The sequence below is a fragment of the Pleurodeles waltl genome, chromosome 3_1 (assembly GCF_031143425.1).
Source record: "Pleurodeles waltl isolate 20211129_DDA chromosome 3_1, aPleWal1.hap1.20221129, whole genome shotgun sequence".
Classification (NCBI taxonomy): domain Eukaryota; kingdom Metazoa; phylum Chordata; class Amphibia; order Caudata; family Salamandridae; genus Pleurodeles; species Pleurodeles waltl.
The window spans coordinates 1,907,134,925-1,907,162,891 of record NC_090440.1 but is presented as its reverse complement, the minus strand read 5'-3'; the positions used below and the strand labels follow the sequence as shown (position 1 = coordinate 1,907,162,891).

At 42.6% G+C, this 27,967-nt stretch overlaps 1 protein-coding gene across 1 annotated transcript in view; it reads left to right on the top strand.

The window, feature by feature from the left end:
• NDUFB3 (NADH:ubiquinone oxidoreductase subunit B3) overlaps positions 1 to 27,967 on the top strand; it is a 58,402-nt gene that overhangs the window by 25,770 nt on the left and 4,665 nt on the right. The window contains exon 2 of the mRNA XM_069226081.1: positions 6,115 to 6,265. Within this exon, the coding sequence (XP_069082182.1) occupies positions 6,117 to 6,265 (149 nt within the window). The 5' untranslated portion in view covers positions 6,115 to 6,116. The remainder of the gene's footprint in view (positions 1 to 6,114; positions 6,266 to 27,967) is intronic.

Here is a 27,967-nt window from a genome sequence, read left to right as displayed (position 1 = left end):
ATAATATTATGCCTTAAGTGGTCGTGTTAATTGCTGGCTGAGCACGTAGGACAGCAAAGTTACTCACAACTTTGTTTTCCTCAAGGATCTGGAATTTCCACAATCGTTGCTCATATGTGTGCACTTTGCGAGTGCACTGCTATTATTGTTTCCAAGTGTTGTGTATCTTAGTGACTTGTCAATATTTAAAATTGTTGCAGCGTGGTGTGCGCATCACCAAATGCGCTATTATTCTCACTAAAGAATTATTCCCACAAAATGGTGTGCTACAGAGCGATATTTCCTTAATGAATCCTGTTCCAAAATGATTCCTATTAAATGGTGTGCGTATCACCAGACACGCCACAGTTCGAAGATTCTTCAATTGATCCTGTTACAAAATGGTGTTTTAGTATGTGACCTAGCGTCTTCATGTATTGACACCATGACTCTTATGACATCACTTCCTCCTCACTGCACTCCTGCTTCCCCAGTGTGCGAGCGCGAGCACTTACAACGGAGCGCAAGCTCTAGCATGAGCAGTTCCTCATGCACTTGTCCAAACTGTCGTGATTTCAATACCTGCATTTTCAAGTATGACTCACGATTGAGTGCCGCACTGCTCCAGGACAGTCTGCTCTGGCGCTTTGCTATGCAGTATCCTGGTTCGTGTTGTTAAATACATGGGTAGTTACGTTTGTTTAGAATGCGTTGTATGGATGACGAAGTGGAATGCGGAATGTAGAATGTGTTGATGAGATGTAGTGGAGAAGGCAACGGGAAGAGACAGAGGTTAACGGAGTCGGGCTGTATCGTAAAAACGTATACAAATAAACAGATTTAAAAGAAGATTTCTAGTTGTCTCAACACGTGTCCTATTCAGGGTCATCAGCAGTCCTTGAATTGCCGCCCTGCTCTCTTACTCCAGATGCTAGTTGATGCTTAGGCTACATCCTGGGTTCAAACAAACCACCTCAGTCGTCAATTTGTAAGATTAATTCACTTGTAATGGTAAGTTTTATATATATCTTTTTTAAGAGCAGGCCAGTGACAACCTTCCGCAACCATCACCTCACTCATCCTTCACTCCCTTTTCCTTCTCGCCCCACCATTCCAGAACTTCCCCAACGTGGCATTCTGTTACCACAACATTGGTAACCAGGATACTAGGCTCTACTCTTTATTTTTTTTTATTTTTTATTTTTTTTATTTTTTTTTCTCTCTTCTCTTCTCTCCTCTCATATCTCATTCTCCTCTCTACCCAACACCCCAAGGCCCTATTTCTGTTCAGTCTTTCACAGATATTATAAGTCCAGAAGTCTAAATTTTGCCTCAACTTTTTTGACTTCTGGGCTTATGATATCAACAAACTCCCAGTTATGATCAGGTTGTGGTGTGCTGTCAATTCTGTCTAGGACAGGGGTTTCAGTTGGGTATCTTGTGATCTGCAGGTAAGCTCGCTGATACCTTGGAAGCACGTATGTATATTTTTAAAAATAGTTCTATGTGCATATGTACACATGTACATTTATGTATGTGTTGTTTGTTTCTGCCATTGTGTCCTCCTTGAAAGACTTTTTATTTTATTTTAATTTTTTACTTTTAGCTGTTCCTGTTGTCAGGGAACACCAATTACATCTGATACCCCAAATATAAGAGATTTATTTCTGGTACAGTTAAGTCTATATCTGATATAATGTTGACACTAGCAAAATAATGGTTAATCTTGACAGATGCTGGGCACCCTTGGACTAATAATGGTATAATAGCAGCTGTCCTCGCTGTATTGTGAGTATGCTTGGACCAATTATGGTCATCTATCACATAAGTGTATATATTTTTGGAATAATAGCCATGGCTGACATGTTATGTGGGGGTGGGGTGGGGAGGCCCTACAGGTATAATGGAAAGCAGTGCACAATTATGGGCCGGACAAAATGGTAGGCACCCTTGGTGTAATATACGCATCGCTGGCATTATGGTGGGCAGCGCTGGCGTGTGACAGTAAAACCTAGACAGGTAGGGTAGAATCTGTCTATATTATTATACATTTGTATTAGGGAAGTCACAAACTGAAGTTTAGAGATGATGCATGAAATCTTATTTTTGAGGCAAAACTTGAGTTTGTTTGAGGAAAAAAAACATTTTCTTTGTATATATTAATCCAAAATGGAAAGTGGGTATCTGATAGACACTCTTGTATTTTGAGAAACGGGCATGCTAATGATTAATAAAATGATTCAAAATCCTCTTGAAGCTCCTCTTTTAATGATAGTTCATACTGAATTTTGGAGAATTATAGCTTTTACTGTTTCCTTTGTGCCTGTGGCCACTTGCTGCTGTTGTGGTTATTTCATTGTTCATGAGGAGTTATTTTATAACGATAAAGCTTTTCCTGCCTGACATTGGTGTTAAGAACTCTGTTTTCTGTACTGGGATGGTTGTTGTTGTGACAATCACCTAGGTGATCATTATTATTAATCCTGTGAGGTGTGCTCACTATCCAGATTCTCTGATGTGGACACTACTGCAACAGTTGTCCAAGTTATTAGTAGCTTTGGACTGTTGTCCTTAATCAGAAGTAGTTTGCCTTAAAGAAAAAGTTGGACACCTGATTTAAGACTTACAGCTGCCTGTCTCACTGCATGTAGGAGACGAAGAATAAACAACCAGAGCTGGTTTGAGCAAATAATCCAGTCTCTTCAGATTAGTTTGTTTAGGTTGTATCTGCGTTTATCTCTTTAAAGGAATTCTGGGTCAGTGCCGAAACCAGCAAGTTTATTGTTTCAGTCCTGTACAGGGATGTGTAATTCCTATCACCCGACACCAGGACATATTGTTTGAGGTCAAGTGCAGCAGGTTTTCATGTTTATTTTGTCATTGGGACAAGTAGGCCCAACCCTCTGCAGCACAAACCCTTTGGCTGCCAGTTTACAGAGAAGGGAACTGTCCAGAGTTGAGGTGGTATGTGTGTCCATATGTTACTGCTTTTCGAACTTGTATTTATCAATCATTAATTAAAAACCTTCATTATTAGGGTGAGCTCTGTAAATAAACGTTTTAAGATCACACTGCACTACTGACAGGGGTTCCTGTTTAAAAAAAAAAAAAAGTGTACACATTTGTAAAGATTAGCAATATATGAGGCTAAGTATATTGCTCCCAGAATGCTCTCTGATTGTCTGCAAATGTTTGCAGATGCTTGTAAGCAAGAGTGATAATTATTTGCTTTCAAAATAAAATGTTTTTTTAAAAAATGCAAGTAGGAAAAAACACTTACCTACTATGAAATTTTAGGTGCTATTTCTTTGAATCTTCATTTAGTAAAATGTGTTGATGCATGCTAGTACTTACCAAAAATATTCCTAATGTAAAATCGATGCAACCCTTTTCAACAAGATTATGGAAAGCATGAAAACAAACAAGGATTGGCAAAGCCAACTAATCCAACATTTTTTGTGAGTCTTTTGGTTTTGTCAATGCATGTCTTGTTTTAACATGGCTTTTGTAACACTTTATTGTTGTGGGAGCTGCCAGGCCCTCACTATGTAACAAACACTGGCATAAAGAAAAAAAGGTTTTGGGTATCAATCACACACTGCCACCAGTGGTGTAACAAAAGCCTTGCAGCCCACCTCCAGGGGGCCCTCTCAGCACAGCACCTACCCTGAGTGAGTCTGAGGGGGGGGTTGCTCCATGTTCTTTGCAGGGGAGGGGGGCTTCAATTTTGTTACACCACTGATTGTCACAATGGTTCTTGGCACTGAACAAAACTAATTTGTACACTAACATGTTCCTGGTGGAAGAACAGAATGTGATCACTCACAGCAAAGCTGGCAGATTGATAGAGAAAGAAATAGAAGTTTTATAAAAACAAAATGTCTTTGTAAACACCAGACCTAATTAGGGACCCAATCCTTAAAGAAAGTCACAAAAGTGCACCCAGGGTATGTGTCTTTGAGTTAATGGCTTTCATGAACTCGCAAGAACTTACAGAAGTAGACCAGGAAATCGTACTCCTAGAAAATATTTGTGAACTGTATTTTAGTGCGAGCAAATATGCATGTGCAGGTTTGCTCATGTGAAAATCGATTGAGTGTTTACAAGTTCACTTTCCCTCCAACCACTTGTCCTTGTCAGGAGACCATTTCCAGCCTTTCTCATTATGGGAAAAGATTAGAGAAGAGCTGGTGAAAATCCTTAAAATATGCAAGCTAGTAGGTTTACAGACTCAAAGGCATTTCAGCCCTGGAACTATTGCTTACTGCTTCCTCCAGCCCCAGTATGTAGATCTGCGGAAACTTGCAAAATAAGGAAATTGCTATAGTATGGTTTGACATTGCAAGTATTCAAGCTCCACTACATCAGTATCCCTGGCATTATCAGAGAGGCTATTATCAGATCTCTTACATAATGAGATTGCGGCCATAATTTGTCGCCGCACTACATGGCACCAAAAGGACAAGTAGATTTTTTTTACCAGACAATTAGATTTAAAAAGCAACCTGTCCCATGGACAAGTAGATATTTTATTAAATTCCACACCTCTGCATATACAATGTATTTGCTTGTGATTTTATTTATTTAGTTTCAGTTTTTTTATTGTGCCGAATTGTCTTAATCCCAGATCTCTAGAACCTGTGACTGCCAGAATATTTTACTGTGTCTTCGACATACAGCCATACTATCACAAGGCCCAAGTGTAGACTTCATTTTTGAGATAACCTTAGGGGAAATGTTTTGACTGAATTCCCCCAAGAGAAGAGCTTGCTGTGAAGTTGGGCCATGTACTTCAAAAGTTCTTAGCAAGTTCTGCCTGAGAGGGAGGAAAACTATAGAATGAGACTTATGTGTAGAAAAAGTGTTCCAGATGCTATATACCAGATATCATCTACCAATGTAGTGCATTTTTCAGATAGGAAGACACTGGTAGTAGTAGCTGTGGTAGAGTAACTTTCCAATCACAGTCGTGCCTGACCAGTAGTTGTTAGCTGTTTTAGTAGTGGAGTCCCATGGGTCATCCTGTTAGCTACCAAGCGAAAGTGAGTAACGCATTTCTTTCTCCAATTTGAAGATTTTGTTTTGTGGGCTGGATATGCAAATCTATAGAAGTAATGTCGAAGTCTGTATTGCAAAGAAGGCAACAATGGTTTTCGTTAATGCACATCCAATTTGTATTCCCCAAAGAGGTTTGTTACATAGTTTTTGGTGCTCATACGTTACATCACACCTGTTGCCCTGATGTGTAAAGTCTAGCCAGAAAAGGTTTTCTGTTTAGGTGAACAATATACATACAAAGTAACGGAGCACTCTAATAAGAGAGTATGGATATTCAAACAATAAAATATGATAATATAGTTGGTGACGTCAATAGATTCATGTGTACTATTGTCTTTTAAATTAACATATATCGGATGATAAGGACACATAAATACAGTACAATAGAGATGAATCCATTTACATACAACCCAACTTTGTAATACAATGTAATGTTTATTCACTCTGAAAACACATCATTGTTCTTTTACCATCAGCCCTGAAGAAGTCTCATCAGGGACGAAACACGTGTCGGCTGTTTCTTAAACTTGATCTGGATCAGTTACATAGAGCATAACACTTACTATTTCATGGATTTATGTACTAAATAATGTTATTACAAAGTTGGGTTGTATGTAAATGGATTCATCTCTTGTACTGTATTTGTGTCCTTATCATTCGATATGTTAAATTAAAAGACAATAGTACACACATCTATTGAAATCACTAATTATATTATCATATTGTTTGAATATCATTACTCTCTTATTAGAGTGCTCCATTACTTTGTTTGTATAATGTAGAAGCCTGCCTTATCAGGAACAGATATTTTATAATTGAAAATAGCTGTTTGTTATTGGCCCACAGCAGCCCACTATCTAGAATTCTTGTGTAGGGCATGGGACCTTGCCCCCATGTGCTAGAAATATTGTGCAGGTGGCTGTGGGGGAAGTTTACCATCAAATAAAAAAAAATCAGGGTTCTTCCCCTGTTCCTAGTATTAGATTTCAGTTGTGTCCTTTTTGGGCTATGATGAAGGCAAATAGAGACTGGTTTGTGATTTAGATTTCATAAATGCTTTTGAAATGTTTCTTTCAGAAATGGGGCATGGTCATGAACATGGTGCTGGTCACGGACACGGGGGGAAAGTGCAGCTGCCAGATCACAGGATGTGGAAAGTAGAAGGCACGCCTCTGGAGGTTGTACAACAGCGGCTGGCTAGAAGAGGCCTGAGGGATCCTTGGTTGCGGTAAGATAGCCCATCACTTTTTTTTATTTAAGAAAGTCCAGGCATGTTCACATCTCGCCAAGAAGTGTATAAAATGCATAAAACCCTTGCCCAGGCCAGAATTCCCTTCAAGGTTTGACCCTGTTAGTCTTCGTAGCTAAAGCAATTCAGAAATAATAGCCATGTGTAGTAACTACTATAACTGCTTTTTGTTAAAGAACTGCGTAAAAAGTCACTTGGAACCAGAGATGCTTGATGTGCTCCACTAAGATGTGCATGTGGACTGAAATATTGCACTTGTTTTTCATGGTGTATTATTCTTTAAGCAGCCTGGTACTGTATAAACCGAGTTTGTATTCTTGAACACATGTACGGAAGACCAGTTGTTTATGCAAAGACTGACTGGACATTATGGAATAAAAGATATGGCTAGCACAACTTCAGATATGTTCCAGGCAAGGAGTGTGACTGATTCTGCCTATCACTTCTGTCCTTTCACGGATACCAACATAGATAGACAAAATAGTCTCTTTTTCTTTAATAACTGTCGAGTGCTTAACTAAAAGGAGATGTCATCTAGTGTTTGGACATGATTAATAATGTTAGCTATCACATTTGACAACCTTGTATTCTACTGGTCGCTTTACCTAAATTGGATACATTCTGCAAAGCGTGCACAGCAGTAAACGTGAAAGAGCTTCATGTGAGAACATTTGGTATTTGAATACGTCATATGATTTATGATGTATTCATAGCAAGCTGCCTAGCCTGGAGCTGCATGCTGACATCTTATAAAACACAGAAATATGTCAACAGCATATGTGCTATAAGGCGCCTCAAAGGCACACCCCATTTACTCCAGAAACTCTTTGGACCACAATGCAATACTGATATGTTCAGAACACTTGCAGTTAATTAATAAACAAGCATGTGTGACTGACTCTGCCTCCACTTTACTTGGAGAATATGGGTTCTAGTGATTTAGTGACTCATGTCCAAGTAACATCGCTGGGTAACCAAAGTTCTAATCCTGGCTCCCCACACTAAACATTGAATGACACTGAAAAAATAACTTTTTTTCCTCAAACAATTCCTGTAGTTCTTTTCCACGCTTAAAAATGAACTAGATCACTGTTATTTGTGTATTTAAAGGCAAGACATGTATGCTTATATTGTTCAAGTGCCGAGCTTGAAAGTAGATATAAAGTATAGGCTGAAATATCGAGTATGAAATATGTTAAAATGAAACATTGTATATTTTAGACATAGATCATTAAACTCCACAGAATTGTGCAAAACTTGGTTTAATGAAACTGGTAATTACTGTCTAGCTCATTCATTCCTATTTTGGGTAGATTATCATGATCCCTGTTAACTATTAGGGCAACACCAGGTCTGGAATTATCAATGCCTTCTGTGGTTTCTCCCCATGAAGAAATTGTAATAAGGCTCTTGGTGCAGTAAGTTAGCAAGGAAGCCGCTTTACTTGTTCCTCTTAGAAATTGGCTATCTGAGTGTTGGCCAACCATAAGACACATTAGTTTTTAGGTAGGTGAATAAGCTATGGTGACCATTTAAGGCATGACAGTTCAAATAGAGAGGGTTTCTGGTTGCATTCTCAGTTATTGGAAGTTCAAAATGACTGCAGCTGAACTCCAGTAATCATGGACTAGCAAGGTTAAATATGTTACCTTTCACTTTCTCTTGTTTCATTTCATGTTATAACAAGATTATACATTTGATTAATTCACAATTCTTTAAATGACAGACATGGGTGAAGCCTGTTGACATACATCATCTTCATAACAAAGGATACCTTTGTGTTCCCCTGTTTTATTTAGTAGAACCACGATTGAGCAGGCTTACTTCGACCCAGAGCACACATCTAAAATGAAGTCTGAATGATCAATACATGCTGACATTTGAGTTTATTCGAGGATTGTGAGCCTCTTTGCACTTGTTTACCCTTCCTCGTTTGTGGTCAAGGGATGCTGCATAACCTGTAGAATTTTGCCTCCTTGCAGGTGCTTGGGAAAATGAAGTATTGGAAACACAGAGCCATCTCTGTCCTCCGAGTCCAGTGAAGCAACTCATTAGATCCCCCTGAGCAATCTGATTTGACCTCCTTGCCCCTAGTGTTAAGGGGTCATGCTGATGGTCTTGGAGATCAGTGACTGGGATTCATTAAAAATGTCAACACTTCTGGATTTGTCCGCCTGGTATTCCCCCTTTGTATTTGGTACAGAGTCACAGGAGACATGGTTCTTCTGGAGATGGTTGAATTTAGGTGGTCTGGCATCTGTAAAAGTGGTGCAAAGACCAATTCGGTTCCTCTTAATGGTGAAAATCAAATCTAGTGATACTCCATTTTAGAAAATATTGTAAAAGCAGGGTTGCATCTTTCCTTTTAACCCCATATCAGGAGTATCCCTCAATATGTCAACTCTACTATAGTTGTTTCGTTATTAGGTGTACATCTAGATTCAATCACTGGGTGTTCACTATGAGGGAAGATATTTGGCGCTGACAATTGCGCCATTGTGAAAACCTACTCCTGATAACTTTCATGGTTCTCTGCCACCCTTTGCCCAACCGAGTCTTTAGTATACAAAAAAGTGATGGCCGGAATGCTTTAATTAATCTCAGCCACTGGTAACCAGCCATATACAAATCAGTCAGCATGCAGCCAGAGTAATTACCAGTGACTGAGACTAATTCAGGCATTTCATCCATCACTTTATTTTGTATACTTCTGTGCAACGCCCTAAGTGGAATGAGTATGCCAGTATGTGAGTCCCATGCACACTGTGCCACTGGAACCAAGCTGGGCATAACTGATGAGCCCTAATAAGGACGAAACCTATCTTGAGATGTTTGTGGTTCTGTTCAGGGAGGACCCAGCCTGGACGTTCAAATTGGACTGTTCTTATTAGAGAAGATCAAAACTGATTTGCATATGACTGAGTTTGAGTTTAATCTACAGTGGCTAAATCACATATATTATTATTAGTTCCCAAAGCTGGTCATGTGCAATTAACCCTTGACAGCTTGTGATGTAAGCACTACAATGGACTACATGCTGGATGGGCTTTTATGTTGTTCATGCTGTTCATCCCCTTCACATTTCACTAAAGGTGAAAGTGAGGTTGACCAGATGACTGTGCAGCAGAGACCTTATGCTGGGTATGGTTCCCTGGTGCGGCTATATAGGGTTGGTTGTCTGAAGCTTATCGCCCCAGATTAGCAACCTTCTTAATATCTGAAATATGACAAATTTTTCTCTAATATTGAGCTGATGGTGGCGAAGACGGATGTGATATGATTATGGGAAGCCAATCTGTTCCACAACTTAAAAACTGGTCAGAAAATAGGAACTGTATGGTCGCAAAAAATGGGTTTACAAAGGGAGAGAATGCCTCGCAAATGTGATAAAATATGGGTGGAGGAGCATGGAAGAGGTTTCTGAAGTGGGGTGGATGAGTATAAAAGGTGATTGATGACCAGATACATAGCAATGCTGGTGATGAGAGTGTGGGCAGGATGGACATTACTGACTGGATTATTTTGCAGTTTGCATCCAGTAAAGGCAGGTCAGTCAGGGCTCAGCTTGAGTACAGTTTCTTTATTCAATGGTAAAAAAGACTCCAACCTCCAGCTACAACTCCCGGTATCAAGTCTTCCCCCATGTTTCAAGCAGTTGCCATATAGAATACAGAATATGATTGATTGTTCCCAGTGGAGCTTAGTACAAGCCACACATTCCCACCCCAACAAGTGCACAAAATATAATAAGACAAAAGGTACAATAGGAAAGGGAACATGGAATGAAAACAACCACCATGAAACAACTTAAAGACTCAGAGGCTTGCTGAACTCAGAATTGTTATGACAATGTATGGGTAACTTGACTACGGCCATGTGAACAACATCAATTTTTACACCTTAGTGTTTGTACTATTATAACCTTTCCTTGCAGTTGTTTACCCTGCTCTCTTATTAGACAGGTATCAGCAATCCTCTAATCTCGCTCAACCCATTCATTCATATTCAAACTCTAGATTTTCTCACCTAAGGACACATATTGCTATTAACCCTTACGGTGCCTGGGACGAGCTAGTCTCGCCCTCGCCCACGGTTCCCGTGTGCCGGGGACGAGACCAGTTCGTCCTGCACCGGGCCCACCCCTGTATCGGGGATGGAAGAGGAATTGCTTCCCCTGACCCCAGTGCCCCCTTAGGAGAAGCAGGCTGGCAGAGACATTGAACGAAAGGAAAGGCTTTTCCTTTCCTTTGAGGTCATTCTGAGCATTTCGACTGCCCGATCGCGATTCAAGAAATGCCCACTAGACACCAGTGAGTTTTTTTTTTTTTTTTTTTTTTTTTTTACATTCTTTTATTTACATATGAAGGGGAGCAACCCCTTGGGCAAGGGTTGCTCCCCTGTGGGCCATTTAATTATTAGGCCTTTTCTGCCCCCCCCTAGGGACAGATCGGCCTATATTGATTAGACTGAGGCACTGTACACCAGGGATTGTTTTTTTGTTTCATAAGGGGAGCGACCCCTTAGGCAAGGGTCGTTCCCCTGGGGTCGTATTTATTTCAGGCCATTTCTGTGCCCCTTTGGGCAGATCATGATTTTTGGTAAGGCTCATCTGACAATCCCACATTTTGGACTTTGGGACCCTGCCATGTAGAAAAATCCACAAGACCTAGACACACCTGAAAACTAAACATCTGGGTGAGTCCAGTGTGGTGAGCTTCACATGCACCTTGAACCATTTTTCTTCCCCACAATGCCCTGCAAACCTCCAATTTTGCTGGAAATCCCACATTTTTGTGATGGAACCTTCCGGAATCTGCAGGAATCCACAAAATTCCTACCACCCAGCATTGTCACATCTATACCGATTTATTTTCAAACAGCCGTTTTAGATCCGCTGTGGTTCCCCCTCAATTTTGACATGTTTTTGGCTCTTCCCTGTCACAGGCACTTGGCCACCCTACACAAGTGAGGTATCATTTTTATCGGGAGACCGAGGGAACGTTTGGTGATAGGAATTTTGTCCCGGTGCTGATCCAACACCCAAATGTTGGAAAAATGTGGGTTTTTTGTTGTTGCTGAATTTGAGGATTTGGGGTAAGAAAACACTGGGGGATCCACGCAAGTCACACCTCCATGGACTCCCTCGGGTATCTAGTTTTCAGAAATGTTTGGGTTTGGTAGGTTTCCCTATATGGCTGCTGAACCCAGGACCAAAAACGCAGAACCCTGCCCCCCTCTTACAAAAACAGGTAGTTTTGTATTTGATGTGTCCAGATAGTGTTTTGTAGCATTTCCTTTCACGGGCACTAGGCTTACCCACACAAGTGAGGTACCATTTTTAGCGAGAGACTTGGGGGAACAATGGGTAGAAGGAAATTTGTGGCTCCTCTCAGATTGCAGAACTTTCTGTCACTGTAATGTGAGGAAAAAGTGTTTTTTGGCCACATTTTGAGGTTTGCAAAGGATTCTTGGTAACAGAACTGTGAGAGCCCCACAAGTCACCCCATCCTGGATTCCCCTTGGTGTCTAGTTTTCAAAAATGTATATGTTTAGTAGGTTTCCGTAAGTGCCGGCTGAGCTAGAGGCCAAAATCCACAGCTAGGGACTTTGCAAAAAACAGCTCTGTTCTCCTTAGGAAAATGTGATGTGTCCATATTGTGTTTTGGGGCATTTCCTGCCGCGGGCACTAAGCCTACCCTCACACATGAGGTACCATTTTTATTGGAAGGCTTGGGGGAATGCTGGGTGGAAGGAAATTGGTGGCTCCTCTCAGATTCCAGAACTTTGTCACCAAGCATTTTTTTGGCCACATTTTGAGGTTTGCAAAGGATTCTGGGTAACAACCTGGTGAGAGCGCCACAAGTCACCCCATTCTGGATTCCCGTAGGTGACTAGTTTTAAAAAATGCACAGGTTTGGTAGGTTTTCCTAGGGGCCGGCTGAGCTAGAGATCGAAATCCATAGCTAGTCATTTTCCAAAAAACACGTCAGTTTTCAATGTGAAAATGTGATGTGTCCATGTTGCATTTCCTGTCACAGGCATTAGGTCTACCCACGCAAGTGAGGTACCATTTCTATTGGGAGACTTGGGGAGAACACAGAATAGCAGAACAAGTGTTATGCCCCTTGTCTTTGTCTTTCTCAAAATTTTTTCCTTCCAAATGTAAGACAGTGTACAAAAAAGACGTCTAATTGAGAAATGCCCTGTAATTCACATGCTAGTATGGGCACCCCGGAATTCAGAGATGTGCAAATAACCACTGCTTCTCAACACCTTATCTTGTGCCCGTTTTGGAAATCTAAAAGTTTCCTTGATACCTATTATTCACTCTTTATATTTTAGCAAATGAATTGCTGTATACCCGGTATAGAATGAGAATCCATTGCAAGGTGCAGCTCATTTATTGGCTCTGGGTACCTAGGGTTCTTGATGAACCTACAAGCCCTATATATCCCCTCAACCAAAAGCGTTAAGCAGATGTAACAGTATATTGCTTTCAAAAATCTGACATCGCAGGAAAACGTTAGAGAGTGAACCATGGAGAAAAATGGCTTTTCAGCTATTATTTTCTGTAGGAAAACCTTGTAGGATCTACACAACTGACCTCTTGCTGAATTCAGAAATTTGTCTACTTTTCAGAAATGCATTGCTTTCTGGGATCCAGCATTGGTTTCACACCCATTTTTGTCATTACCTGGAAGGAGGCTAAAAGCACAAAAAATAGTAAAAATGGTATTATGTCCCAGTAAAATGCCAAAATTGCGTTGACAAATGTGGTTTTCTGATTCAAGTCTGCCTGTTCCTGAAAGCTGAAAAAATAGTGATTTTAGCACCAGAAATGCTTTGTTGATGCCATTTTCAGGGAAAAAACCACAAGCCGCCTTCTGCAGCCCTTTTTCCCCCATTTCTTTTTTAAAAACAATATGTTCGATGGCATCTGTCGCTGTAGATACGCATGTTTTGCAATAGCTCGCCATCTGGTGTTGGGCCGGAGTGTTACAAGTTGTTTTTCTTCGAAGAAGTCTTTCGAGTCACGGGACCGAGTGACTCCTCCTTTTGTCTCCATTGCGCATGGGCGTCGACTCCATCTTCGATTGTTTTTTTTCCGCCATCGGGTTCGGACGTGTTCCTGTCGCTCCGAGTTTCGGAACGGAAAGGTAGCTACTTTCGGAAGATTTTCGTCGGTATTGTTGCGTTCGGGATCGGCGTAGTTAGATTCAACACCGCGTCGAAGGATCGAAGGGGTAGTTTTTTCGATCCCCCGTCGGGGCCTGGTCGGCCCGACCGCGTGCTGAAGAACGCCGATGGAACGGACCCCGTTCCGTTTCTGCCCCAAATGCCACAATAAATACCCCTATACAGACCAACACTTGGTCTGTAACCTGTGCCTGTCACCTGAGCACAGTGAAGACACCTGCGAGGCCTGTCGTGCGTTCCGGTCCCGAAAAACACTCCGAGACCGTCGAGCCAGAAGACTTCAGATGGCGTCCGCGCCAACAGCCCACCGAGTGTTCGAGGAACAAGAAGAGGAAGGTACCTTCTCGATCCAAGACTCAGACTCCGAAGGATTCGACGATACACAAACCGTGAGTAAGACGTTGAAAACCACTCAGAGGAAGATTTACAAGGCCCAGGGGACGCCACTGCCACCAGGCCATGGCTCCACCCATAAATTCGGTGACCGACCGTCGGCACCGAAAAAGGCCCAAACAGTGCCGAGATCGTCCGACTCCGGTCGAGACACCCGCACGCAGCCTTCTCGGGACCGAGAAAGTGCTGGAGACAAGCATCGACACCGAGATGCCGGTGTAGACACGGCTCGACGCCGAGACAGCGGCCCCGAAGAAGATCGGCACCGACAGGTTTCGGCCCCGAAAATGAAAAAAGTCACCGCGGAGCCGAAAAAGGACGCAGACAGGGTTTCGGTCCCGAAACAAACTGCAACCGACCCAGCTTCAGGCTCTTATACAGAAGAGCACTCGCTAACCTCCCAAATGCAAAAGCATAGGTTTGAGGAAGAGCTACAATCAACTGATGTGGACCATACGCAAAAGCAAATTTTCATACAGCAGGGGACAGGAAAAATAAGCACCCTTCCCCCTATTAGAAGAAAGAGAAGGTTGGAGTTCCAAACTGAACAGACACCACAACCAAAAGTGGTGAAAAGAGTTACCCCACCACCCTCTCCTCCGCCCGTGATTAACGTCTCACCAGCACAAACTCCATCACACTCCCCAGCTCACACCACCATAAGCCAGGGTGACCAAGATCAAGACGCATGGGACCTATACGACGCCCCAGTGTCAGATAACAGTCCGGAGGCATACCCTACGAAGCCATCTCCACCAGAGGACAGCACCGCGTATTCTCAAGTGGTGGCTAGAGCAGCACAATTTCACAACGTAAGCCTCCACTCAGAACAGGTCGAGGATGATTTTTTATTCAACACACTCTCCTCCACCCACAGCTCATACCAAAGCCTGCCTATGCTCCCTGGTATGCTCCGGCACGCAAAATAAATCTTTAAGGAGCCGGTCAAAAGTAGGGCAATCACACCAAGGGTGGAAAAAAAGTATAAGGCGCCTCCTACAGACCCGGTTTTCATCACTACACAGCTGCCACCAGACTCTGTCGTTGTAGGAGCAGCTAGGAAAAGGGCCAACTCCCACACATCTGGAGATGCACCACCCCCAGATAAAGAAAGCCGCAAGTTCGATGCAGCTGGTAAGAGAGTCGCAGCACAAGCTGCAAACCAGTGGCGCATCGCGAACTCCCAGGCACTACTTGCGCGCTATGACAGAGCCCATTGGGACGAGATGCAACATCTCATTGAACATCTGCCCAAGGACTTACAAAATAGGGCAAAACAAGTGGTTGAGGAGGGACAGACCATTTCCAACAACCAGATCCGCTCCTCCATGGACGCTGCAGATACAGCTGCACGGACAATTAATACATCTGTAACTATCAGAAGGCATGCATGGCTCCGAACGTCTGGATTTAAACCAGAGATTCAACAAGCAGTTCTCAATATGCCTTTTAACGAAAAAGAACTGTTCGGTCCAGAAGTGGACACAGCGATTGAGAAACTCAAAAAAGATACGGACACTGCCAAAGCCATGGGCGCACTCTACTCCCCGCAGAGCAGAGGGAATTACAGCACATTCCGTAAAACACCCTTTAGAGGGGGGTTTCGGGGTCAGAGCACACAAGCCAGCACCTCACAAGCAACACCGTCCAGTTACCAGGGACAGTATAGAGGAGGTTTTCGGGGACAATATAGAGGAGGGCAATTCCCTAGGAATAGAGGAAGATTTCAGAGCCCCAAAACCCCTACTACTAAACAGTGACTCACATGTCACTCACCCCCTCCACACAACACCAGTGGGGGGAAGAATAAGTCATTATTACAAAGCATGGGAGGAAATCACTACAGACACTTGGGTTCTAGCAATTATCCAACATGGTTATTGCATAGAATTTCTACAATTCCCTCCAAACATACCACCAAAAGCACAAAATTTGACAAAACATCATTCCAATCTCCTGGAGATAGAAGTGCAGGCACTATTGCAAAAGAATGCAATCGAATCACCCATCGCACAGGAAATACCTAAGGTTTGTATTCAAGGGAATACATTACCAATTCAAGGTACTGCCTTTCGGATTAACAACCGCACCAAGAGTCTTTACCAAATGTCTAGCGGTAGTCGCTGCACACATAAGAAGGCAGCAAATACATGTGTTCCCATATCTAGACGACTGGCTAATCAAGGCCCATTCGTTAATAGAGTGCTCAAATCACACAAATCATATCATACAAACCCTCTTCAAACTAAGGTTCACCGTTAACTTCACAAAATCCAAAATTCTGCCGCGCAAGGTACAACAATACCTAGGAGCCATAATAGACACATCAAAAGGAGTAGCCACTCCAAGTCCACAAAGAATTCAAAATTTCAACACCATCATACAACGCATGTATCCAACACAAAGGATACAAGCAAAGATGGTACTACAACTCCTAGGCATGATGTCTTCATGCATAGCCATTGTCCCAAACGCAAGACTGCACATGAGGCCCTTACAACAGTGCCTAGCATCACAATGGTCACAAGCACAGGGTCACCTTCTAGATCTGGTGTTAATAGACCGCCAAACTTACCTCTCGCTTCTGTGGTGGAACAACATAAATTTAAACAAAGGGCGGCCTTTCCAAGACCCAGTGCCACAATACGTAATAACAACAGATGCTTCCATGACAGGGTGGGGAGCACACCTCGATCAACACAGCATACAAGGACAATGGAACGTACATCAAACAAAACTGCATATAAATCACCTAGAACTTCTAGCAGTTTTTCAAGCACTAAAAGCTTTCCAACCAATAATAGTTCACAAATACATTCTCGTCAAAACAGACAACATGACAACAATGTATTATCTAAACAAGCAAGGGGGGACGCACTCCACGCAGTTAAGCCTGCTAGCACAAAATATTTGGCGTTGGGCAATTCACAACCAAATTCGCCTAATAGCACAATTTATACCAGGGATCCAAAATCAACTCGCAGACAATCTCTCTCGAGATCACCAACAGGTCCACGAATGGGAAATTCACCCCCAAATTCTGAACTCTTATTTCAAACTCTGGGGAACACCTCAGATAGACTTGTTTGCGACAAAGGAGAACGCAAAATGCCAAAACTTCGCATCCAGATACCCACACAAACAGTCCCAAGGCAATGCCCTATGGATGAACTGGTCAGGGATATTTGCTTACGCTTTTCCTCCTCTCCCTCCTTACCTGGTAAACAAACTCAGTCAAAACAAACTCAAACTCATATTAATAGCACCAACTTGGGCAAGGCAACCCTGGTACACAACGCTGCTAGACCTATCAGTAGTACCCTGCATCAAATTGCCCAACAGGCCAGATCTGTTGACACAACACAACCAAAAGATCAGACACCCAGATCCAGCATTGCTGAATCTAGCAATCTGGCTCCTGAAATCCTAGAATTCGGGCACTTACAACTTACCCAAGAATGTATGGAAGTCATAAAACAAGCCAGAAGGCCATCCACCAGGCACTGCTATGCAAGTAAATGGAAAAGGTTTGTTTGCTACTGCCATATTAATCAAATACAACCATTACACACAACTCCAGAACATGTAGTGGGTTACTTGCTTCACTTACAAAAATCTAACCTGGTTTTCTCTTCCATTAAAATACACCTTGCAGCAATATCTGCATACCTGCAGACTACCTATTCAACTTCCCTATATAAGATACCAGTCATTAAAGCATTCATGGAGGGCCTTAGGAGAATTATACCACCAAGAACACCACCTGTTCCTTCATGGAACCTAAATGTTGTCCTAACTAGACTTATGGGTCCACCTTTTGAACCCATGCACTCCTGCGAAATACAGTTCCTAACCTGGAAGGTGGCATTTCTCATCGCCATTACTTCCCTAAGAAGAGTAAGCGAGATTCAGGCGTTTACAATACAGGAACCTTTTATACAACTACACAAGAATAAGGTCGTCCTAAGGACCAATCCTAAATTTTTGCCAAAGGTTATTTCACCGTTCCATCTAAATCAAACAGTGGAACTTCCAGTGTTCTTTCCACAGCCAGATACCGTAGCTGAAAGGGCACTACATACATTAGATGTCAAAAGAGCATTGATGTACTACATTGACAGAACAAAGAACATCAGAAAGACTAAACCACTATTTATTGCATTTCAAAAACCTCATGCAGGAAACCCAATATCAAAACAAGGTATAGCCAGATGGATAGTTAAATGCATCCAAATCTGCTACCTTAAAGCTAAACGACAGCTGCCCATTACACCAAGGGCACACTCAACCAGAAAGAAAGGTGCTACCATGGCCTTTCTAGGAAACATCCCAATGCAAGAAATATGTAAGGCAGCCACATGGTCTACGCCTCACACATTCACCAAGCACTACTGTGTAGACGTGTTATCCGCACAACAAGCCACAGTAGGTCAAGCCGTATTAAGAACATTATTTCAGACTACTTCCACTCCTACAGGCTGATCCACCGCTTTTGGGGAGATAACTGCTTACTAGTCTATGCAAGACATGCGTATCTACAGCGACAGATGCCATCGAACTGAAAATGTCACTTACCCAGTGTACATCTGTTCGTGGCATCAGTCGCAGTAGATTCGCATGTGCCCACCCGCCTCCCCGGGAGCCTGTAGCAGTTTGGAAGTTACCTTCAACTATTTGTATATGTATCATCTCAACCTTAAATAGGTGCATACTTAGTCACTCCATTGCATGGGCACTATTACTACAATTCAACTCCTACCTCACCCTCTGCGGGGAAAAACAATCGAAGATGGAGTCGACGCCCATGCGCAATGGAGACAAAAGGAGGAGTCACTCGGTCCCGTGACTCGAAAGACTTCTTCGAAGAAAAACAACTTGTAACACTCCGGCCCAACACCAGATGGCGAGCTATTGCAAAACATGCGAATCTACTGCGACTGATGCCACGAACAGATGTACACTGGGTAAGTGACATTTTCATTTTGCTGTATTTTGGTTAATTTCTTGGTCTCCAGGGGAACTCACAAACTCTGGGTACCTCTAGGATCCCTAGGATGTTGGCAAAAAAGGACGCAAATTTGGCTTGAGTAGCTTATGTGGAAAAAAAGTTTTGAGGGCTTAAGCGCGAACTGCCCCAAATAGCCAAAAAAAGGCCTGGCACCTGAGGGGAAAAGGCCTGGCAGCAAAGGGGTTAAGTTGTCTTCTTCAAAAAAACTCACTGTGTGTGACCCATAGTAGCTCATGGAGTGAATTTGTATGCTTCCTTTTTCTTCCACATTTCATCCTTCCAATCTCTTCCACAACTTCTGGACAGCTAAACTCCCTCTTTTATTGTCTTGTTGAACCTCTCTTCCATCCCACTAGTTTGAGAATGGTAGAGGGAACACTTCTTATACCCAGTACCTCTTTAAGTGAAAAACCTCTACCACCTGTGGCATGAATTGTGTCCCGTTATCAGTTAGGATTGTTCTGAGATTAGTTTCTTTGCTAAAAATGTCTACCAGAAATTTGATCAACAGTGCTGTATTAATCTCTCATTACATCAACTTCAGGCAACCTAAAGAACATTTCCATCAGCACCCACAAGTAAATGGGACCTGATCCCACTGAAAACGGTACCACTGTGTCTAACATTACTTCTTCCCAAGGTCCAGAAGGAATTTGTCTGCACACCATGGGAGGGGGTTTATTTATTTTGTCCCTTTGGCAGTAATCCTGATGTTCTCTCACCACATGTTCAATAAGGATGCCTGAACCTGACTGCAAATAATCACTTCTTAACCTCTCTTTGGTTTAATTCATGTGCAGCATGTGACAAATCTATCAGATGTGTGCACATGGGTTTGAATCCCTTCATCGCCAACTCTGGTAAATTGTTTCCATCAAGTAAAGACGCATTACTTGGGACTTGATCTTTAGCTTTAGTAGTTTGCTTTTTTCAGTTATAATGCCTTCAGCTACAACTCCTGGTATCGGATCTTCTTCGTGTTTCAAGCCACAACAGTTCAAATATAGATTGCAGAATATAGAACATAATAATAACATTAACGATTCTACTCACCAAAGCCTAATACATGCCACACATTGTACAACATATTAGTATGGTACTCATCTGTAAATATGATGAAAATGGATCCTGTTCTAATGCTGTTCTCTGAAAATCAAATCAAGTTTTTTTAACCAACAAAAAAAGACTGATATCATCCTGACAAGCCATTTAGTCTGCTAATATTGGACTGCTGAAAATGTCACTATTCCATGAAGGTGATCTTTTTGTTTGTTATCCTCTACCATAGCCCCCTCGTGCCAGTCAGTGTTATTTTTTTATTTTTTTTATGGTCTCGCTTACCAGACCACTTTTAGCTGTCTGTTAGCGAAATCCTCTTGAGAGCACCATACCGAAAACTTTCAGTGGACTTGAATTTTGTGTATTGCTTACCATTGGTTGGTCTCATCACTCTCATTTGTTTACTTCTTATCTGATGGCTTTCCTTCCTCGTTTTGTGCTGTGTCCCTGTCTTGGAGCATAGCCTTTTCAACTCCTTTTTGATGGCTGTCTTCTATTCTTCCACTGTTCACATTTAGGAAACAACTTTTTCCTTTTTCATTCTGCACTCCATGAGAGTCCATGGGTTTTGCTGCTATCTTTACTTGCACTCTCACGCAAAATTAACCAGAGTGTGATTTGTTACTCCCTACCCCTCCCCACTTGTCAGTAAAAGCACAGCAAAATGTATACTTTTGCCAAGGTAAGACTAAAGAGCAGATCTTAAGAATTGTTCTTGTTTTATCTCCTGCATTACACAGATGGCCAGTGTTTGGCTGGAACTGCAGGCAGTCTTGCACTGCCAGATGGGCCAGTGTTTCGGCTATTTTTTTCCCGTTGGGCTGTGACAGGACCATAATAAAACACCCCATACATATTCCTGCATGAGGCAGACCTATCTGGCAGTGCCAGACCACCCGAAATTCCATCCTAACACATATTGCAGAAAAGCTCAGTCTTTGGCTCATAAAGGCTTTTATGGTGTGGGCGGAAGGGGTGGCAACGGCATTTACTCAGCTAGTAGAAGGTGTACTTAACATAACTGGTAAAGTACCTCTTCTCCTGGAGGCCCACCAATCTTCTCACTAGGTTACTGCAGAGGACCAAATAGATGGAGCATGTTTCTTTTGCGAGGTCTGTGGAAAGTAAATTATCCTTGGCAGGTGTGTTCCTTTTAACTTCTTATTCTTTTTCATTACTGGTCTGGGTGATGGTTCGTTATAAATATCTTTACTCTCACAACCACTTGAAAATAATGACTGTACAGACTGCACCTATCCCTCCTCGTGTTTACTTATTTCTAGTATGTGTAGAAACGTTGATAAATTGTACAAGTTGAGAAGCATTATTGCACTGTATGCCGGTTTATACCATTTTATTTCATTTTAGGAAAAGCATGTTTCCTTGTGGTATCACTAACTTAATTACCAATGCAACTTTTCTCCTGTTTCTGGCATAGGCCGGCATATAAAATATTTTTTCTTCCAAGTAAGACATTGTAAATGAAAGCATTGCTTAGTGTGCAGTATTCGCCTGTTTACTATTGTAGTTTTCTATCTGTGTTCAAATGTTTCAGAAGGTACTTCACGTTCTAAACTACTGCTGAATTCTTAACTTTTAATATTCCACCTCTTTACATATTTCATTCTTGTTGTTAATGCGTACTGCTTTATAATCAGAACACAGTAAGTGGTGTCTTGTTCGAGAAATGTTCATGGCTCCACTGCTGAGATAAATATTTAATACGTACTCAGTATGCTTTGTTGTAGTATAAATAATGCACGTGACGCATCTGTATAAGAGTTAATTTAGGGTAATGTTGGTCGTGTGCTGATTCTTAGCGTACTCACGGTTCCCTGAGACATATATAAGCCGTTACAATGGTATGGCCACAGGGGTTTAGTCACGGATGCTAACCTGACTTTAGATCCCACAACTCCTCTGCCAATATTTACAGTGAAGACTATAATGTAATCTGACATTAGAGCTTGCAGGCCCCCACCAACACACCTCTGGCAGCAAGAGATAAATATAATTACTTAAACGAAGATTCCATATAGCATTTCTAAAATGAAACTACAGAAGACCTCTACAGTGTCATACTCCGCAACATTCAGTGCTTCGACTCTAGACCTTCCAATAGAATCACGTTAAGTCCTCCTCTTATTGTGATGGTCAACGTAAGGTGATTGAAGCTGCTTAAAACATTCAGCCAAGTACCAGGTATATCTTCTGCCATGAAGCTAGGGTCATAAGGGAGAATCTTTTTTGCTTCATCAGAAATTTTCCCTTCATTTCCTAGTTCATAAACATGCTTAGTAGGATCTTGGCAGTAGTTCATACAAAATATCCAAATCTACTTACAGCCCTAAATAAATATTTACAACGAAAATGCAAAATTGAACTCCACACCAACATGCTGTGCTGCCGTATTTCAAGGGACTAATATGAGCAAGAGGCTTCAAAATAATATATGTTTTTTACATATTTTTCACATGAAGTTTTCCCAAGATTCGACGAAGTTTCTTTACGAACTATGAAATCAAAGAATAATTTTAATGAAATGAGGGTTATCCTTTTTTACTTTACTCTTAATGGTATTATATCAAATTGTATAGCAGACACAAATATGAAGAAACAACAGTGGCCAAACTATTATAAACCAAATTATTTCTCAAGATCATCAGTGATGCCAAGTAAAACAATCATACCCCAACACGTATAATTGAGCCTCAGATCATAAAATGCACCTTTACTTTGTCCTTAGTTTGTAGCACTGGACGTCTCCATATTTCCAGAAACTGTCAGATACAGTACAGCCATATAGAACCACCAGCCGCCTTTCCTTTCTACAAGACAGCATGAATAACACCAAGCTGAACACCTTACGGACCCAGACTGCAGTAGAAAGATAAAAATAATGGTCGTGCTGGTTGGAGTGCATCGAACAATAGTGAAAGAAAGAGAAGTAACTAATTAGGGCGTGTTTTGTTGAGGAACCAAAGCGTAAAGCGGTCCGGAGGCCAAGGCTTTGCAGGGTGGAGCCAGGGAAACATGGGATGACAGTTGGCAGTGGGCAGCCAGATGGTTGCATCATTCATTTTAGTTGATCTTTACGCCTGTTCTCTTGGGCTGATCGCTTTATCACTATTAGTGTGAAATATCAAAGGAAAACGGAGTGGCATCACCTCCTATCTAATTCACCAAGACGTGCAGTTTAATAAGGAGCCCTCTGCTGTCTCTTCCACAACAGGCTAAGGGGCAACTCCACACAATACAGAGTTCCCATGGGATTTCAAAACTCCTATAAATCGTGTTTCTACTATTTTGAGCTCCCAAGCCAGGCGGAGTACTTATATTTAGTTTCTTCACCTTCGCTCTGCATTCAAAACCTCTTGATGCCTCCTCTGACTGATGGGACAAATTAGCACTCCTCCAGCGTCTTTTCTCAAGGTCACCAGACATTGATTTCTAAATCTCAGTCCTATCTGTATCTTCCTTGCTTGTGCGATATAGCAGATTAAAGTGTTAAGGGAATTCTAATGCCCCACTCTCACCCACCCTGTCTAAAGAAAGTCCACATTTTTTGGACAATATTTTTAATTTAGAATGGTTGATATTTTGTGCTTTGAACTAAAGCGGATACCCGCAGACAAGATATGCCATGCTGGGGTTTGTGAGACACAACTATATATAACGCAGTAGCAGTCATCATTAGTAGTTATAGGTAGGTAAAATTTTCCATACCATTAGCGTTTTTCTTTTGCTAATAACTTTAGCACTGTTTGATGAACCTGCATTAAACTTCTCAAAAAAGGTTCATCCAACGCTGCTCCTTCATGGAAGTTTTTGTGCTGATCCATCAAGCGAGCGCAAAGACACTGTGGGGGTGTTCTAAAAATATTGATTTCTCACGTGAAGAATGAGAGGTAATTTTGTTTTCCAATACAGAAAAAACGGCTGAACATAATTACACCAAATTTAGCAAAAAGTGAAATTTTTACTCCAAAGCTTGCTTTTTGATATTTGCTATAAATCCGTTCAACCGTTTTCGAGAAATTTGTATTTAAAGATGTTCCTGGGTTGGGCTCAAAGGATTCGAAAAGTTAGGTATATCTGTAGCATTAGTCCCACAAAAATCAAGTGATACCATAAATAAAAAAAAAGTAATAGACCCCACTGATTGGATGAGGGAGCTTTTTCTCCCATGGCCATTTCATGATGACCAGAAACAAGAGTAAAGTGTTGCAGCTGTCATTACATAACTCTGGGTTCAGCCCTGACAATGTAAAAAATAAAAAATGATAACAATTGTCCCTTGGTATTCGCCACTCAAACTTCACCCCATGGTACTGTGCTGCTTTACTCTTCAGAATATCAAAACTATGCACTTCAGGATATTTTAAGGCACAATGTAAAGCAATCACTCCCAAACACCTTCGTAAGTAGAATAATCAAGTTTATTTAAGGGGCAAGTTCTCAGCTAGCAAAACTAAACCACACTAATATATATATATATATATACATCAGGAGAATAACATGAGAATAATGATAAAGATATAAGCACTCTGTGAATAATTGCAAGAGTAAGTGCATATAATACAAGCACACACAATATACCTCAATGCTCAATAGCATGAAAATGACTGCAAGAATAAGTGCATATTACGCGCGCACACACAATATACTTCAATGCTCAATAGCATGAAAATGACTGCAAGAATAAGTGCATATTACGCGCGCACACACAATATACTTCAATGCTCAATAGCATGAAAATGACTGCAAGAATAAGTACATATTACGCGCGCACACACAATACACTTAATAAATTGAAAAGCTTCACCGAAAAGAGCGTCTGCATCCCTCCGCCGTACACAAAGCTGGGGAACCCAAATCAGCTGGCACAGGGAGCCTCTGTTCGGGACAATCAGTCCTCCTGGCGTTGCGTCCAACCCAGAAGAGAGTTCCTAAACCTGCCCATCCAGGCCCCCAACTTTTATAGTATCTACTAACGCCCAGGAGTCTTTTCTAGAAAAAGACCCCCTCCTTTACAAATTGTGCAATCGGCGGTACCTTGTTCACCCTTCGAGACGTCTCCTCAGAACGGGCCAAGTTCCCAGGAGAGGACTCCAAGGTGAAGCTTGCATTCCTCCTTGTGTACAGGCGCATCCCCCTGTTGTTCTCACTGATAGCTCGTGGAATGTAAATAGCGCCCTTCGTACCAGGCAGATGGAGCGAAGTTGAGCAGAAAAACACCCCACCCTTCAGCTTGCCGAAGCTTGTGGAAAAACACAGAACAGTGCCTTACGCACCGAACCAGACTCGACAAAATGGAGTCGTGAACCAAAATGGAAGCGAAGGCCAATGAAAGCAGAGGCCAATGGTCCACACTCTGCACCACTGTTTACCTTGCACGTAGTGCTGCCACATGCACGTAGTGTATGTAGCAATACAGGTACTATGCAAACTTCTTCTTTGAATCTTCCGTGGTTCCACGGTATCAAGTAAGTGAATCGTGAACACCATTACCAAGAATCATCACAGTGAAACCCCCCATGGGTTGTCAGAGTGGGTGGCCAATGCCAAAAGAATGAAAACCTTGTTTACAATTGTCTGATAGCAAATTCATTTCTTAATGTAGGTTGGTGTGTGTCAGGGGTTTGATATAGATAAAATATAGATAAAAGCTGTCTGTACTATGGCAGTTGTTTTGGAATTGGCCTTCACTATTTTGGATTTCTCTTAACAGCTGTATATAGATTGAACACCTTACACAATGAGGGTTTCCCCTATTTATGTGGGTAATTGTTAATGTGAATTATGCTACGTGTAACCATATATATATATGGTAGAATTATTTTTGTAATATATGTAGCCTCTGACCCGTGGTCTCCCGACCACTCCCTCTGCTGCTGCCCAGCATCTCAAGTTCGCTGCCTAGCTTGCAGCACGAGGCCAACGGTTCGGTCCTGCGGTCCACCACGCCTGAATTCTGGTATTTGGCTTCCCATTAATGGTAATTCACACCCGGTAACTGTACTGTTTCTCAGTTCATTTTTCTGGTAGCATTTTGTATTGTAGGTGCCGTAGACCCCAGGTCTAATTGTCTATTACTGCTTGCCAGCTCAGTGCCTAGTCTGCTCCTTTTTTTTTTTTTTGTGTGTGCCATTTTGCTGCCGCCCTCCCGTCTCCCTTTCGGCTTCTCCCACCTCCCAGGACTACTTATGGAGGTCGCTGCACAACATCGTAGCGGGTGCGCCACCGGCGTGCCAAATGCAAGCCTGTCTGCACCCGTCCGTGCCTGGACCGCTCCCAGTGCCAGGAACCCTGGCCCTCTTCTCTTCCACAGATACAGCTTTGCCGATCTCCATGCCCTGGACCTCGGACGCAACAACAACTGCAGCCTCTCATCACCATGCACTACAGCTGAACATTTCACTTGCAGTCACTGCCGGCGCTCGTCCACCCTAGAATCAACCGCTATCGCAACTACCAATGCCTGGCCAACCCCCGCCAACCAAGACCTTCGCCGGAACAACTCTGATGCCTCCTGCTCAACGCCAGATCGTTTTGGAAACACAAAACCAAAGTCTGAGGCACCATCTCCACCCTCACCCCTGACATAACCTTCATTACAGAAACCTGGCGCACACCAGCATCTGCCCACGGACTTCGCCATGGCAGCACCCACTGGCTACAAATTGAAACATCACGACCGCACCAACAGGCACAGAGGCGGCATCACCATCATACACCCATACCCGACGGTGGAGAATCTGCCAGCTTGATCCTGCTCGACCTCTCCACAGCTTTCGACAGTCTCACATTACACACTCATCGACTACGCCAGATTGGGATCACAGGCGATACGCATAGATGGATGGGATCCTTTCTCGCAGGATGCACACAGAGTACAGCCCCTTCACCCTGAAAGCCAAACACAGCATCTGCGGCATCATCCAAGGCTCATCCTTCAGCCCAATCCTTTTCAATGTCCACATGACACCACTCGCAGACATAATAAAAGGACACAACATCAACATTATCTCCTCACTCTCAGCAGACCTCACCAGGACAAAGACTAACTTCCACAGCTGCATGAAGAGCGTATCTGCCTGGATGAGGGACAACTGCCAGAAGCTCATTCCGGACAACATTGAAATCCTGATCTTCGGTAGACACATGGCCCTCTGGAATGGTTCCTGGTGGCCGCCAGAACTCTTGACCTGCCCTCACCCCGAATAACTTTGGCATCATCCTTGACTGTGAACTCTCTATGAAACATCAGGTCAGTGCTGTCACCTCAGCCTGTTTTTACACGCTTTGCATGCTCCGCAAACTCGTCAAATGGCTCCACATCTGCCTCAGGAAGATGTAAAGTAATATTTAATTACCACAATGCATCGGTTGCTGCGCACAGCTATTCGCAGAAGGGGGTTGCCCACAGGGCCTATCGCGGGGCCCTGCGCCCAAGCCCCAACCCCACCCCACCCCAACCCATGTGCAGTGCAAGCCTTTGGCAGAGGAAGACAAAGGAGGCAGAAAACTGGTATAGAGCTGCCCAAGATCACGGAGTCAGAGGAGAGAGGGGGTTCCAAAAAGGAAGCTATGTTCAAGGGAGTAAGAAATGAGGCTCAGAAAGAACAGCCATTAAAAAGTCAATGTGGCACCCACACTGACACCCCAGAACTTGAGAGAGGGGCACACACACACACACACACACTCTGTCACTCTCACTGTCTCTCGCTCTCTCTCTCTTGCTCGCACTTGGGAGCTCCACACAGTAAGACTGAAGCTCTGTGAGTTCCTCACCCACAATTGCTGTTACAGATTCTGACTGCTAATACGAATACATTGGATTTACATGCAAAGGCAGGGTCTTTGGAGCAGACACCTTGGAGTGCTGGTGCAGGACTCAAGGAAGCGAGGAAACACTGCAGGCAGAAACAGTACAAGCAACAAAAATAGCTGAGGCTCAGGAGTCAAGTAGCAGATAGTGCTAGTTCAGGAACAAGGATTTGCCTAGGCTCAGAAGTCAAGGT